At 43.7% G+C, this 16,094-nt stretch overlaps 1 protein-coding gene across 10 annotated transcripts in view; it reads left to right on the plus strand.

Annotated features, from left to right (window-relative positions):
* TMCC1 (transmembrane and coiled-coil domain family 1) overlaps nucleotides 1–16,094 on the plus strand; it is a 252,711-nt gene that overhangs the window by 93,424 nt on the left and 143,193 nt on the right. The window contains exon 1 of one of the 10 annotated variants that reach the window (XM_029601408.1): nucleotides 311–442. The exons of the other annotated variants lie outside the window; for them this stretch is intronic. Within the exon in view, the coding sequence (XP_029457268.1) occupies nucleotides 404–442 (39 nt within the window). The 5' untranslated portion in view covers nucleotides 311–403. Of the gene's footprint in view, nucleotides 1–310; nucleotides 443–16,094 lie in introns of those variants that run through there. 10 annotated transcript variants of the gene reach the window in all.

The following is a 16,094-nucleotide window of genomic DNA, read 5'->3' on the forward strand; positions in this document are numbered from 1 at the left end:
TAAATGCTGGGAGCCCCACCCTATGGGAGCAGCGGTCTCAGCTGGAAGGGAAGGGAGGGGAGGTTGGGTGGTGGTCCCTGTGCCTGGACCCTTACAGCTGACTCACAGGAAGTGCTCCTTGGAAGCCTTGCTAGGATTCTGCCTCTCTTCTCCACCCCTTTTCTGATCTGCTTCTCAGCAGATTTTTCAGGAACCAATGAAGCACTAAGTTGTTGTGGGTTTTTTTTTTTTTTTCCTTCTGTTCTTAAAATTAATTTATTTTGTAGTAAACCAAAGAACTGCATGGGCATTCCCTCTGCTTTCCCTTCTGCCAGCCTGGGAGGATGTGCCTTTAGGAGACTGTCAGTCTGCCTCCTCTCTCCTTTGCCCCGGTGAATTTCCTTTGTCTGAAGACACAGTGACCATGGTTCAGCGCTTTAGCCTCAGGAGGCAGTTCTCTAAGGTGGGTTTTGTGGCAGTCTGTGTATTGGGGAGGTGGGAGACGATGGTGCCTTTTGTTCTTTGGAGGACAGAGGGGTTTGTCTTCCTGGCACAAGATTTAATGCACTGGTGAGGGACAGGTTTTGGTTTTGTTTTTTTTTTTAGCTATAGCTCGGGGTTCCAGCCTCCCATCTTGTCCTTTTTTTTTTTTTTTAAATTATTTTTGCATTTAAATTGTGATTTCAGCACCGGGAGCATGTGACTCTCTGAAGACTTGGATGTTTATCTGAGGGGGGATGGAAGGGGAAATAATCTTCAGGAAGGCAGAGAACTGAAGCTGAGGTTCACATTGCTGTATCCCAAGTACAAACGCATTGCACTGCAGGACATCCTGCTGGGGGGGGGAGAGCCCAGGATTTTCAGGCTTACATCTATAGAATGAAGCAGATACCCTAGAATGTACATTTCAGTAGGATTTTAAAATACTTTCACAGTTATAGTCCTCATACAGCCACCTCTGGAGTGGATGTCTCGGACACCAGTTTCAGGATATGGACAGTAATTGTCTGAATGGAGGGAGAAATCATGCTAATTTTTATTTTTGTTAGTATATTTGTAATTACAGGAAAATAAAATTACTTACCCAGCTTTAAACACAGTTGCTGTTAGAGCTGGGGTTGAAATCTGATTCCAGTGCTCTGCCACTGTTCAAACTTAAAGATCAACTTGTCCCTTTTTTTTTTTTTTTCTGTTTCATTTATTTCTGAGCTAGACTGTTTCCAAAACAATCTTCTGCAGTTTGATGTGCGATCTGTAGATAAGAAATTATATGGGAGCAGCATGTTTTTAAAAGTTCAGAAGAGACAAAATCGGAACCAGAGGTAACCTGAAAGTAATTCTTTCTATCTAGTCAGGCTGGGCTGAAATGCTCCTGGTGGGATGTATGAAGCAATACTGTATAATGCACCGCATTCTTCCAAGGCAACTCTAATAGCTAAGAGCTGTTAATTCCTGCCTTAATGACACTCTAAATCCCTTCTAGGTTTAGGGCTGCCGCCTGACTCAAGTCACCCCTGAGAGGCTGATCCAGTTCTGTGTTCCATGGCATTTATGGAGTTTTGTAGTTCCAGTATCTCTAGAAAAGAAATAGGCTACAAGCCCATAGATAGAAGGGAGTAAAACCAGAAATGGATCCACACTGTATGTTCAGATGGCATCCTTCAAGTCTAGGGGCTGGAGTTCTTGATAGGCCAAGCATTCACAAAACCACTAAATTATGGAGAAAAGAGGAAAATGTGTGCCTCACCAGGATAACCATGCATTCATCATGTGGTAGCAGGGTGTATGGGGTTACATTAGGTTTCAGTGCATGTGATATTTCTTCCTGAAAAGTTGAAAAGCTTCTTTAATTCATGGTGGAGCACAAATGCTCACATCAGGACAAAGGTCAGAAAGATGAACCAAGCTCAGAGCTGAAACATTTCATAGGTTCTCAGCACATGTCTGCTTCTCCAGTGCTGATCACTGTTCTGTCAGTTGTATCATATTTGGGCTCTTTCAGTAAAAGCACAAATGGGTAGCTCTATTAAAGAAGTCAGGTCGGGTTACACTTGGGCAGGGCACACTCCAGTGACAGAAGGGCTCTGTCCTCTTTTCCTCCAGGACAGTAAATTAGTGAAACCTTAGCTTGGCAAGAAGCAGAACTGGAGAAAGAAGCATATTTCCTATTGTTATCCAATAACTAATGACTTTGGCCTTCCCATAGTGCCGGTGTTAGCAGCAAGACAGGAGGTCCTGGATATGAAGGGCTGAAGAGTGTGCAAAGTAATACAAGAATCTTTTGACACTTGGAAAAATGATTAGGTAGATGGGTATTGCTAGAGGGGATAAACAATATCGTATGCCTCCCAGCACCACCACTGTTGTCTAGCAAGTTATGTATTGAGCACAGTCATACACAGCACCATGCATGTGCATGAATCTGTAATAATGTTCAAAATCTATACAAAATAAAAGAAGAAAAAATGAACAGGAACCAAATGTGTGCTATTCTTTGAAAGTTGTTTCCCCCAACACTCTCCTGGAGGTACACTTATCCATTTGGATTTTCAGGATTGTCACAATAAATATGCATGTATCTCCAATCTATGAAAATCTCACACACCTTCATTAAGGATATCCTGAAAACCCAGCTGTTTAGGTGAACCTTCAGAAGAAGATTGAGAGACTGCTCTAGATATCTTTGTAGGTTCTCTCCTCCATATGCTTTCATTCCTAGGTTTCCATTCTTGTTTTTATTCAGACAGTATTATTACTCCTATTTTTAAAGATATGGAAATTCTGTATGTTCAGTTTAACTGTCCAGTCATATCATTGCATTAGCTATGGTATGCAGTCCTGTTCACTCTCCCACCTAATGTGCAATTTCTGCAAATTGCTGATGGATAAGAGTCCTGTAGATCTCACAGGGATCTACTTCAAGTGAATAAAGCTCTCTCCTCTCCCCTACCAGCCCTGGAGTCTGTAATGAAATGACTGCATATCAGATCTAAATGAAGAAAAAGTCACAGCAGGAAACTTGGACAGCTCCTTTTTATTAAATAACATTTGAATAAAGGCCTGTTCTGTTATGCTTCCAAGCAGTGATGGCATATGGATGGATAGTATTGGTCAGGTGGTACAATTTAAGTCCAACAATTTCAAACCAGAAGCTGCTTCATAGCATTTCCTGTTCCATTTGTATTGGGAGCAGGAAAGGGTCCACCACAAACACCTGCTTTGCTGGAAAGGATTTGCCAGTGTACAGAGACAAGTACATCTGGCCCTTAAGGGCTTTAGTTAGTCAAGTTTTGGACTGAATGTTGGTACACAGAGTTCATGTGACTGCAGTTTCTAATATTGGAAGATATTTCTTTGTCTTCTCACCCAGATATGGTGAGATTTTTCAGAGCAGTGAATTGCTAGAAGGCCTGTAAGGTATTGAGGCCTCCTCTTTAAAGTTTAAATATTGTGTTGAGCTCACTTAGGGATTCTCCATTTGAAACTGTGGGCCAGGTTTCTCTTTCAGGACAAGCAGGATGTTGGTCCTTACATATCGGGGTCACATCATCCGATAGAGCCTGGAATAGAAAAATTATATTAAACTTTGGCCCTCCCTGGGCACGCTCACACTTGCATCCATGTGGAATCCCTTCAGTCTTATTTTCCACAGGGGGTCCATCATTCGTGATGTGTTGCCTCTTCTGTTCTGGTTCTTCCTCCAGTCATTGGTGAAAAAGGGTTGCAGTTTGGAAAACATGCAGTCCATTTGACCTTCAATGTTTTCAAAACAGCAGAGTGTGTCTGCCATAGGGACAGGGACTCACAGAAGACAACCCATTCAACACATCAGATCGGGTTTTGACTGAAAGAGAACATAGCCAGAATCTCGGTACCCATGCCAAAGGACATGGGGATGGTTTGGTTTTATGTAAAGCAGTGGATCAATGTAACCCAGGATGTACGGGCCCTCTGCATCATCAAAAGAGAGGGTACAGATTGAACCTATTGGCTTTTCCACCAAATTGGCCCCCATACCCCAGTTGGGGTCAGTCACTGCATCAGGAATTACTTCTAACAGAGCTCTTATTCCTCTTGAAGACTAAAGTGGTCATGCCTGTTCTAGCAGAGCAAAAACTGGGGATTCTATTTCCAATTATTTCCTGTTTCCAAAGAAAACTGGGCCTCTCTCCCACCTTAGACCTAAGAGCCTTGAACAAATTTATCAAAAGAGAAAATTTCAAGATGCTTTTCCAGGACACTTTAATCTCCTTTCTTCAGAGGGGACTAGCCATGCTCTTTCAATCTCTCAACCACAGAAAATATCTTGGATTCATTATGGGAGACTGCTATCTCTAGTATTAAATTCTGTGATTTGGGCTAGCATCTGCCTCATGGGTCTTTATGAAATGCCTGGTCATGGTGGTGCACTTATATAAACTAGGGCTGCATGTCTATCTCTGTTTGGATGATTGGATGGTCAAGAGCAGTTGCAAGCAGGAGCTGAGAAATCGATGTGCATGAACCTCTGGGTGTTGGAGTTACTAGGGTTTGTTGTCAACTACCCCAGGTCTCATGTCGGCACAACACCTCAATTGGAGTTTCAGAGCTCTGTGAGGCACAACCTTTCTTCCACAACAGATGGCCACCAATTTGATGGCTGCAGCAGAGGAAATTCAAATGACTCTGCAGACATCAGCATGGAAAATGTTGAGGCTGTGTTGGGCCTCATGGCATAACTTCCATGGCATGAAAAGAGCCCAATTAACTTTAAAGTCTCAATGGCTACAGGCCACTTAGGATCTTCTGGACAGCATCTTATTGCTCAATTGCTCAGGGACTTCTGTCTTGGTGGTGGAGCAATTTTACTCTGATCAGAGGAATCCCCTTGAAGATCTCTCTGATCCAAAATGTCCTTATGATGGATGTGACCACTCTGGGTTGGGGAGCTCATGTAGTTGGGCTCTGCACTCAGGGCTTGAGGTCTGCCCAGGAAAGGTTGCATTGAATAAAGTTCCTGAAGCCTTGGGCAATTTGGTACACACTAAAGGCTTTCAGAGATCGGCTGTCCACAAAATGATCCTTGTCCAGACGAACAAGCAGGGAAGTATGGATTTGTACCTCTTTTGTCAGGAGACTAAACAATGGGGCTGGGTCATCAGGAGATGGTTCTTAGAGCCACTTACTTGGCAGAGTAGAGAATGCACTATCAGACTGAGTCGATCCTTGCCAACCATATGAGTGGTCTCTTGACTCAAGTTAGCAAACCAGATCTTCCATTGCTAGGGAACACCTATGATGCATCTGTTCACATTCCCTTAAAACAGGAAGGTCCCATTCTTCTGTTCTATATGGAAGGCATGTGGCCAACTATCCTCTGATGCTTTTGCCTTGCATTGGAAAAAGGGTCTACTGTACCCATATCCTTCAGTACCCCTAGTAACAAACTCTGAAGCTCAAACATGATGGGGGCCATGATTCTTATATCTTCCTTCTGACTGAAACGGGCCTGGTTCCCTCTCCTGCAGGAGGTGGCCATCAGGGAACGATCTGTCTGGGGGTTTCCCTATTGCTCACCGCTTATATGTTGAAAGGTTGATACTCCAACCCCTAAATTTATCTGACTGTGTGTTTTGGAATCTTTTAGCTTCAAGAAAGAGTTCCATTAGAAAATCCTACAGATTTAAGTAGAGGTAGTTTGCCGTGTTGTGGGGGCAAAAGGCCCTAGATCATTTCTCCTGCTCCATACAAAAACTGCTCGATTAACTTCTGTATTTGTGTGGTCTCAAAACCAACTCTATTAAGGTCCATCTTACTGTGACTGGTGCTTACCAACTCTGTACAGCCTTTAGTTATATAGTTTATGCAGCATCTGCTTCATTTGGAGCCTCCCATCAGACCTCCTGCTACATCTTGGGACCTCAGTGTGGTTTTGTCCCACCTGATAAAAGCTCTTTGAGCCACTGAAATACGTGACCTGGAAGATCGTGTTTTTTGTGGCAATCACTTTGGCATACAGGGTCAGTGAGCTTCAGGCTCTAGTAACATTTCTACCCTGTACTGAGTTTTTTCACAATAGGGTAGTCCTACATACCCATTCTATGTTTCATCCTAAGGAGGTGTCTGATTTCCATTTTAACCAGTCAATCTTCCTTCCAACATTTTTTTTCCCCAGACCACATGTCCAACAAGATGAGCAAGTACTGCACAGTTTGGACTACAGGAGAGCCTTGGCTTTCTTCCTGGAGTGGACTGAGGCCCTTAGAAAGTTACCCAATGTTTTGTTTCTTTTGACGCAAATAAGCTAGGGATCGCTGTTGCCAAACAGACTGTTTGTAATTGGCTAGTAGATTGCATCTCCTTCTGTTATGCCCAAGAATGAATAGGTCATGTCAAGGCTCACTCTGATCAAGTCATGAACAGCATCTGTGTGTCATGTGCAGTCTGTCCCCATGGATGAGATCTGCAAGGCTGCAACATGGAGTTCTCTCCACTCATTCACATCTCGTTACTATTTGGACAGGGATGGCTGAAATGACAGTAGGATTGACCAGTTTGTCCTTTGTAATTTGTTTGCAGCATAGTGCCTACCTCTTTTTTTTTTTTTCCCTCCTAGGGCATGTTCTTTCTGTTCCAGGCTCTTCCATAGGTTAAAAAAAAAAAAAAGGCTTCTTGCCAGCAAAAACATTATGCCCATTAGCACCTGTTATTTCCCCTTTTTTTTCATTGGAAGCCGCCTGTAGCTAGGGATTTCCCATGTGTGAGGACTGCTATTCTGCTTGTCCTCTGACAGAGTTGCTTACCTGTAATAGGTGTTCTCTGAAGACAGCAGGATGTCTGTCCTCACAAAATGTGCCCACCTCCCCCTGGAGCTGATTTCTCTAAAATTTTCTTTATTGCTAACTTGAGACTGATGCATGGTATAATGGCATGCGTGTGCATGTCCAGTGAGCCACAGTCAAAAGTTCTAGAAACTTTGATATAATTTTTCCATGTTGGGCTCCATCGGATGATGCCACTTCACGTGCGAGGGCTGACATCTTGCTGTCCCTGGAGAACACCTGTTACAAGTAAGCAACTCTGCTTTCTGATCATTAGAGTAGTATTTTTGGTTCTAATTTGCTTAGTTTGGAGAGAGTAAATTGAAAGCACTGTCCATTATATTACTCCCCCCCCCCCCCCCCCCCCCCCGATAAGGTGGAAAGAAGTGTTTCAGTTTTTGTTCCTCATGATATTTGTTTTCTTTCCTGGGTATTTGTAAGGACAGAAGATATATTTGGTGTGAGGCCTTGTACAGTACGCTGCATATAATAATGCTAAATTTCACTCTTAAGATTAGCAAATATTTGTTATGCCAACAAACTAATGTAATGGAAATATTTGTCCAGTGACTATAAAGAATTGAGCAGTGATTTGGTGGCTTCTGCACCAGAAAAACCCAAGCCCTAGCTTGCCTGCAAGACTAAACTACTCTTTCCCCTGAAGGGAAGGGACCATCTCAAGCAAGATTTGGGCTGCAAGGCACATTCCCTCTGCTGTGCTGGACTAAGCGCTTCAGTGACCTTTTTAAATTATGGCCAGACCACACCCCCTCGGTTGGCTCCTCTGTTTGCACATCGCCAGTGCGAGCAAGATGTGGTCCAGCCGGTCCTGCAGCATTATGCCCCCATGCAGGCCTGGTTTTGTCAATAGGCATACTTAGTCTGTGCCTGGGGGAGGACAACAGGTTGGCTGAACATTGACTGCCTTCCAGCTGTGCTGAATCTCATTCAACAGTGAACAACTCTCAGGTTTCCTTATCTAGCACCCCCCCCCTCCCTTTTCTCAATTCCAGGACTTCTCTCTCTCTCTCTGCTTTTCTTCCAACCCAGACTCCTAATCTCCCTCTCCCCCTTCACTTTTCCCCATCTCCTGTCCTCCTCCCGTCCTTTCCCCATCCCTGGACTTCTCACCTTCTCCTTCTCCTCATCGCTGAGATCTCTTCCCTGTACAGATATTTGAGATCAATTCTTTTCACCCAATAAAAGGAAAAGAAATTATACCGAAAAATTTATAATGTAATGTAAAAGCTGGAAATGCCTGTCAGCATATTTCAGAATTTTCACATCTTCGCTACAGAATCTACCCATGAGCTGCCGCAAGAAACTCTGGATCTGTGCCTTAGACCCATTCACTGTTCCCCCAACTTTTCCCCGGAGGGGAGAATGGGGAGCACAGCACCTTTAGTGCCTAGTGGTGGAAAAATCCTAAATCCGCCCCGGTCCCCATGGGAGGTTCTACTCAATCCTTACGTCATTCCCAACAGGAAGAAGTAAAAAACAAAAAATCATGTCTCCCCAAAGAAATGAGGGTATGTGAAAATGTCCCTGGGGCCACGTTGTCCTTTTCTTTACCTCTGAAACTAGCGAGCTTCCTTAGGACAGGTGGAGGGAGGGTGGAGAGACTAGACAGTGGAACAGTAGATGTTTTACAAGGTTTCCTAATATAAGGAACATTTTTTTCTTTTTTTTTTAGTTATTTTATATACCGTCGTTCCAAGTTTGTTCCTGAAGTTGTTTCCTTTCAGTGCATTTCACTAACACAAGTCCCGCTGAATAGCAGAGGTCAGTTTAATGGCCACTAATTGAACTTTCATGTTTTCCGTAAAATGTAAGAAAAGGATATAGTCCTTCGGTTTCAGTTTAAACCGATGTTCACCCTAATTTTAGGTTGATTATAAAGCTTGTTGCAGAGCTGCAGTTGGAGTGTTTCAAGGCCTTCAGGCAGTGTGGGCCAAAGCCTATGCCGTGTTTCAGGTCCTGCCGCCTCATCCCACAAGCAGTCAGTGCCTGCAGTCTGGTGTTGCAAATGCATTTGAAGCAGGCCGTGTCCACTAGAAGCACTTTCTAGCAGGCTCCCTGGCCCTGCACAAAAGCAGACATGGAGTGAGGCAGAGCATGGGAGTCTGGGTAAGAAAAGAGAAGCATGGAGCCACTACTGGTAACGATGAATACTGTTGCAGTGCGGAGAGGAAGGGGTGGAAGGTAGGAGAGGGAAGAGTCTTTGTGGTGGGGGGTGAGAGGGACATGCTAGGCAGGAGAATGGAGGTGGTGAAAGATATGCTGCTGAGTGGGAAAAACCTGCTTAATATTTTATTGTCCTGGCTTCTGTCCACTAAAATAAATTCCAATATTTTCCCAGAAAAATGAGCAATTTTTTTCAACTGATTTTCTCCATTATTTGTTTGCCATTATATTTTGTATCTATCCTTAAGGAAAATTCTTTATTTTATAATTGTTTATATAAGCAGTACACTAAACAGTTTTTAAACAATTAGGTCACAGTTTTTATTGAGTTACAGATGTCACCATTTTAAAATTTTAATCGAGATCCCTAAGTTCTTGTTTGTTTGTGTGTTTTTAAATTTGCTGATCATATTTTCTGTATGATTTGTTTTTATAGCCCCTGAGGCAGCGGCTGTGAAACTCTGCCTGAGTCGGGCAATTTAAAAAAAAAAAAAAAAAAGTCTCTACTTCAATAAATATGTGAAAAAAAGACCAAGGCATCTATCTCCTTTGTTTTCCTGTTTGGCATGTTTAGCCACAGTTCAGGCACAGGTTTGAAGGCCTAATCTAGATATGTGAGTATTCCATTAATAATTCAGTCAGACATTATTTTAAACCTGTAACTTGTGCAGCTGCTTTGTCCATGGTCTTTAAATTGCTCAAATCAAATAAGAGCAGCAGAGACCGTAACTGAGAGGTGGAACTGTGAGAGATCCTGTTTGGGAGGGAACAAAGTTCCTAGTGTGGCCAACCAGACAGAATCCATGGAAACGGGCGGGTGTAAAGCACTTCCTTATAGTCAACAGTCACCTCAGAGTAACACTTTCAATAGTGCATTAGGAGCTCTGCGTCCCCCACCCATGGCAGTTTCTCATGGCTGGAGACACATTTCTAGTTACTGTTTTTACAACCTTAAGAAAACCTCAGGTGGAACAATCTTTGAATGGTGCCAAGAGGTGTAGTTCATGGAAGAAAAGATTGCAATGTAAAGTTACCTGAGAGAGAGCTGAAGCCAAAGGATGACTGAGGAAATTTTGTTTGTGAATGTGCAAAGAGTTGGCTTCAGGCAGAAGGGAGGGGGGGAGGGGGAGCAGGGAAGAATAGCCGAGAGAAGGCTTACAGAAGTGTTAGGGGCCTGCTGAAACTCAAGTTAGCTCAGCTGGAGTAAAGGATTTTACTGATTGAAATCTGACTGTGTGGCACAGATTTGCTGGTTACCAAGAGCCTATCAAGCTTCAGATTGCAGTGATTAGCAGTGGCTTAGTTGACCAGTTTTTGTTTCAGTAGTTGCTGAAAAACCTTTAAAGGGTAGATATTCAGACAGAGGCGGGTAAGACTTATCTGGCTAATTCACATGGGATATTAGTGACATGGCTATGCCGCTTGCATATACCCAAATAAATTGCTAGTTAGCTGGATAGCTCTTATCCAGGTAACTTTGGACCTGCTATTGAGCAGGTCTAACGTAGGTTAAGTTAACCAGATAAGTCTGAGTATCACTACTTATCGGGCTGAGTTAGTCAGAGAAGTATCTTCTCCCCGGAACACCCATATCCCACCCAGCAATTATCCAGCCAAGCAGTGGCTTCTGATCGGCCCGCATATTCTGCTGCCACCACTTAGCCAGATAAGTCCGTGCATATCTGGCTAAGTAGCACTAAATATCAGCCTCTAGGTGTGTTGTGCTGTACAATAGTACTATAGACAATGTACCTGCTTATCACAACAAATTAGAAATCCCAAGCAAGGTACAAAATAGCATATACATTGATAGTAAAACATTTAAATAACTGAAAACACACAAAAACATACTTAAATGGTAACAGCTTAAATCACAGAACATTTATCTGTGTACCAGCTCAACTAGTGCCTGTTTTAAAACTGTGTAAATCTGCTTTCCTTTCTGAATACCCTGTGCGGTGCGCACACTCTGATAACAGGTATTGGGCTGTTTCATGTGCTTATATGTGAGGAGAAGATGACTATGTTGCATGTCTGGTCTCTGGGCTGGGCCCCTCTGTGTGGTTTTTTTTTTTTAAGGGCTTTGTGGGTAAGGTTACCTTTTTCTGCAGAGATGCAGAGTATTGGGTGGAAGATCTTCTTTGCCTTGGGCCTCTTCCGTTGGTGCCCAAGTGTTTTTAGCACCTCCCTGTGCACCACCTTGGCCCGGGATGGATTGATTTAATTTGCAATGTAGACAAGCCTTCATTTTAAATTATTGATTGTAATCAGGTTTTCCATTTATGCTCTGTATTTGTGAAATAAACAGATGCATGCTCGGTGGTTGATTTAAACATGTTACAAGTAAACAGCCTCTAAGCATATACCTTTATTCAAACACTAATATTTCTACTGAATATTAGAAAATTGTGATATATTTAACATTTTTTAAGTTTAAGAATTTGTAGACTACCTGTATCCCAGGACAAGCAGGATGCTAATCCTCACATATGGGTGACGTCATTGAACGGAGCCCAGGCGGGAAAACTTTCTGTCAAAGTTTCTAGAAACTTTTGACTGGCCCAGTGAGGCCATTGAGCATGCCCAGCATGCTATGATATTCTCTGCCACTGGTGTCTCTCTTCAGTCTTCGTTTTTTCCGCGCTGCAGCCAGCATCGCGGAATCGGAGCCGTTGAGTTTTTCTCAACTTTCTCTTGACTATTTAGTCTAAAAAGTGATATTCTCTCTCACAAAAAATCTCTCGGGGTCTCTCCTTACCGGCCGGTAAGTAACCCAGTCTTGGATTTATTTTTCGGAGAGTAGAAAAAATTTACCTCAGTCAAATAGACGGCCGTCATTCGATAAAAATGTCGACAGGATTTAAAAAATGTCCTGTTTGTACTAGGAAAATGTCACTCACAGACCCGCACACCGAATGTGTGATGTGTTTGGGTGACAAACATGACGTACAAAATTGTCCGCAATGTGCAGAAATGACGCCGAAGTCGAGGAAAACCAGGCTTGAAGAAATGGAACATTTGTTCAGCCTGCAACTTATACCTTCCCCGTCGCAGTTGTCGAGGTCGTCTCCGGCTGGAGCGACTAAGCGGGTAATACTTAAAAAACCTCGCCCGGGACCGTCGGGAGATCATTCTTCTCCTTCCTCATCTTCGACGTCAACAAAATCGTCTGAAAAATCGAAGTCCAAACATCGACATCGACACAGAAGCCCCCCGTTGTCTGACTCTGCTTCCCAGCAGCCCTCGACAGCGAAGCGGCCTAGAACCCAAGAAACGTCGGAGTCTTCAAAGCCTCGGCCTACCTCGACTCCATTGACACCAGATCCTATACAAACTACGTGTCAGGAACTGGTACCTCAGCCTGCGCCACCGCCCGCAACCGCTCTGCTTCCAACGGTTGCGCGGCCGGAATTGTCCGATTTCATCCGACAAGCGATTTCTCAGGCTTTCAAAGAACAATTTACAATGCCGACTTCATTGTCGATGCCGATGATTTCCACATCGATGCCGGCAGATTTGCCGATGCCGGTGGGCACACCGATGCCGGGGCAATTTCTGACCCCGACGGTACACAGGGACTCGACGTCGACACCGAAGATCATCACGACATCGATATACGCCCAAATTCCGGCGATTTCATCGATACCCTTACCTTCGATGTTACCACCGTCGACGGAATCGACATCAAGGGCACCACCCTCGACAACATCATCGAGGACACCCATCCTTCCCTCGACAATAACAGAGCAGGACACTAGTGATACCCAGGAATTGGCACTTTTTCAACGCCTTTTCAAGAAATATCACAAAGTTGTCGACACAGCTCCTCAAAAAGCCATGGAAGTAACACCTCCCACAATATCCATCGATGACCCTTTACCCGGGCCATCGGGTGTTTTTGCAAGAAAAATCCCAAGAACTCCCTATCAACAGCCAGAGGAAGAAGATTCTTGGGATGATCCAGGATCAGATACTTCTTCTGAGGAGTTCATGTCCGAACCATCACCTCCTGAAGAAAGGAAAAGATCACCACCTGAGGACTTATCCTTTTCAAGTTTTGTCCAAGAGATGGCGGATACAATACCACTTAAACTCTCATCAGAAGAAGATTCGAGGCAACACACTCTGGAGGTGCTACAATTTGTGGACCCACCAAAACAAGTTTTGGCTATTCCCATCCACGAAGTACTATTGGATTTGCAACAACGAGTATGGGAACACCCTTGCACGGTTCCAGCTGTGAACAAACGTGTAGATACCACTTACCTAGTGCAACAGGCACCAGGTTTTCAAGACAGTTACCATATCAATCTGTGGTAGTGGAATCTGCCCAGAAAAAATCTAAAAGGGTACGTCCACATTCCTCAGCTCCCCCAGGAAAGGATCATCGCTTTCTGGACTCTTTGGGCAAAAAAGTGTACCAAAGTGCATTGAAAGTGAAGTATCAGACTTTCTCCCCTGTCACGGATTCAGCACATGTATTAAAATGTTTTATTTAGCCAGTTTGTAGGGTAGATAAAATTATTAAAATCTCCCCTTTTCATTCTAATTTTAATTACATTCCTTGAGAGAAATTAATTTCAACCTTTTTTTTTTTAAGTTCTTCTTGCTAAGCTATTTCAAATATTATGAATCCAGATAAACCAAAGTATTTTGCTGCTGATCCTCATCAGTACCCCATGACCCCATGCAGGCAGGGCTGGATTTAAGATTACAGTGCCCATAGGTAGAGAAGTGGGGGGGGTTCCTCACCTGGAAATCGGGGAGCAGCAAGGAAAATCCAAGTTTTTGGGCAACTTCAGTGTTTGGCGCTGCAGACATGTCTATTGCCTATGCCTAAATCTGGCCCTTGCATGTAGGCATTACACCACTACTTAAACGGCATGCATACATAACAGGTGGAGAGGGGACCCAAGGAAGGAGATTAAAAAAGAAAAAAAAAAAGGGGGAGACCATAATCTTAAGTGTGTAAATTACTCTAAAAAGTCTGAAAATACAAGACAAGGCAAAAAAGAAAGGAGGACTAAGAATAAGAGTAGTAGAGCCAAATAGTAAATGGGTCTGCAGGTTGAAGAATTTTGCTGCTTTAATTCCTGTATCTGATGGAAAACGTTCAGACTTATCCCAAACACTGGAGTCCTTAAGAAGAACATTGCCCTCCCTCCCCATTAAAATACTCAGAGGCCAGAAGAGCAGGCTGATTGCCACTTCAGTCCGGCACCCACTCCACAAGCTGCTCATTGTCTTCATTATTTGCTCTTAAAGGGGGAGGACAGTCCAGACAGGAATTTCAAGTTTGTGATTGAAACAGCTGCTCTGAGGATCAACAAAACCTTAAGAGCTCCTTGCTGTGAGGAAGCAGTTTGCACAGCTTCATTATCTTTCTCTTACAGACAGTGGGGGCTCTGGCAAAGACTTACACTACAATGGGACCATTCTATTTCAAAAGGGGTCAGGAAGGGCCCAGAAAAACATTATAAAACTGGGCTACATTGAGTAAGACACACATTTTCAAATAACCTCCCCTGTTCCCAAAGGATGGTTCCTTTTAATGCTAATGGAAGAGCTGCTGGTATAAGCCAGTTCCAAGCCAGATAGAGGAACTGATGGACAGTAAAGTGCAGAGAAACATGCTCTCGCTCACTCCCATGCAGGCTACAGCCCACTCTATAGCCGTGCCTCAGGCATGAGTGTCGGAGGAGTCATGAGCACAGCTCCCAAAGCCTCAAGTGAGGGTGGTGAATTCATGGAACAACCTCCCAGTGGGAGATGGTGGACACCAGAACAGTATCTGAAATCTAGAGTTCATGGGGCAAATACAAGGGATATCTGAGGGAGTGATGAGGTTGTAAAGCTGAATTAGTTGGTGTAGAATGGACAGACTAGATAGCCCTTATATTCTCTTTCAGCTGTCACATTTCTGTTTCTAAGTCTTGCTGACAATCATAATGCTTTTAATTTACCCCGAGCCAGCTGCAAATACCTCCCTCTCCGTCAGTCTGTTCTGTGACTGGATAACCAGGTGGAAAGACGACAGATGTGCTTTTATACCTCATATTTCCAGAGGCATGCTACCAGGTACCTGCCTATCCTGATATTGATGCTTAATGTATGTGCTGAACAAACAGAAATGTATGCAGGTGCTGGGGCAAAAGAGAGAAGCTGAAAACATTACACATAAATCAACATTTTTGGGCTAGCAGTATAAGGGCCTGGATGCTTCTATCTGCTTAGAACTAAAATCAATGAACCCGTTTGAAAAATGAGCAAAGGATGCATTAATGTTACAAAAAAACAAAAACCAAGCTATGAAAGTTCTTTGCAGCTTCTGTCAGGGTCCTTTGTTTTTCAGTTTAAACCAGTTTTTACCCTTAAATTCCTAGATTTATCCAAAGGTGACAGTGTTTAGATTTTCACCTATATATCTCTGATTAAAGAGCAGCTCGAGCTGTGGATGCAGTGCATCAAAGCTTCCAGCCATTGCTGGCCAAAGTACCAGTAACACTAAGTCCCACACCCTACTAGTGAAAGCACTTGCCTTCCAGTGCTGCTGATAGTGTTTCAGGTCCAGTCTCCCCCATTCCCCCAAATGACCAAAGTGCCTGTGATCCTGTGCTGCCAATGCAGCATTCTGAAGGGGGCCCTGCAGGCTCCTTAGCCCCTCACAAAAGGCAGAAGTGCAGCGCTGGAGAGGATGAGAGCTTTAGCATGCTGCTAAAGGAGAGAGGAGTCTGGAGCCACCATTGGTAAGGATGAATACTGTTGCAATGGTGAGGAGAGAGGGAGATTCTCATTGAGAGAGACATGCTAGGCAGGTGACGGTGGTAGAATCTGATTAATACTGTTTTACTGTTCTGGCTTCTGTGCACCAAAATGAATTCCAATATTTAGTCTTTTTTTTTTATACTGATTTTCTCCTGCTTTTGTTCTTGTCATAATAAACCTTGATAAATTTCCAGAAAAAAATAAAAACAAAAAAAAATGAAGGTCCCTAATAGTGGCATAGCCATGGCTGGGCCTGGATGGGCCGTGGCCCACCTACTTTGGGCTCAGGCCCACCCAATCAGCATTACCCGGCGGCCCAAGAAGAGGCCGCAGTGGACATCGGGCTTATGCACATCCAGGGGCCAC

This window comes from Rhinatrema bivittatum, chromosome 4 (assembly GCF_901001135.1).
Source record: "Rhinatrema bivittatum chromosome 4, aRhiBiv1.1, whole genome shotgun sequence".
NCBI lineage: Eukaryota > Metazoa > Chordata > Amphibia > Gymnophiona > Rhinatrematidae > Rhinatrema > Rhinatrema bivittatum.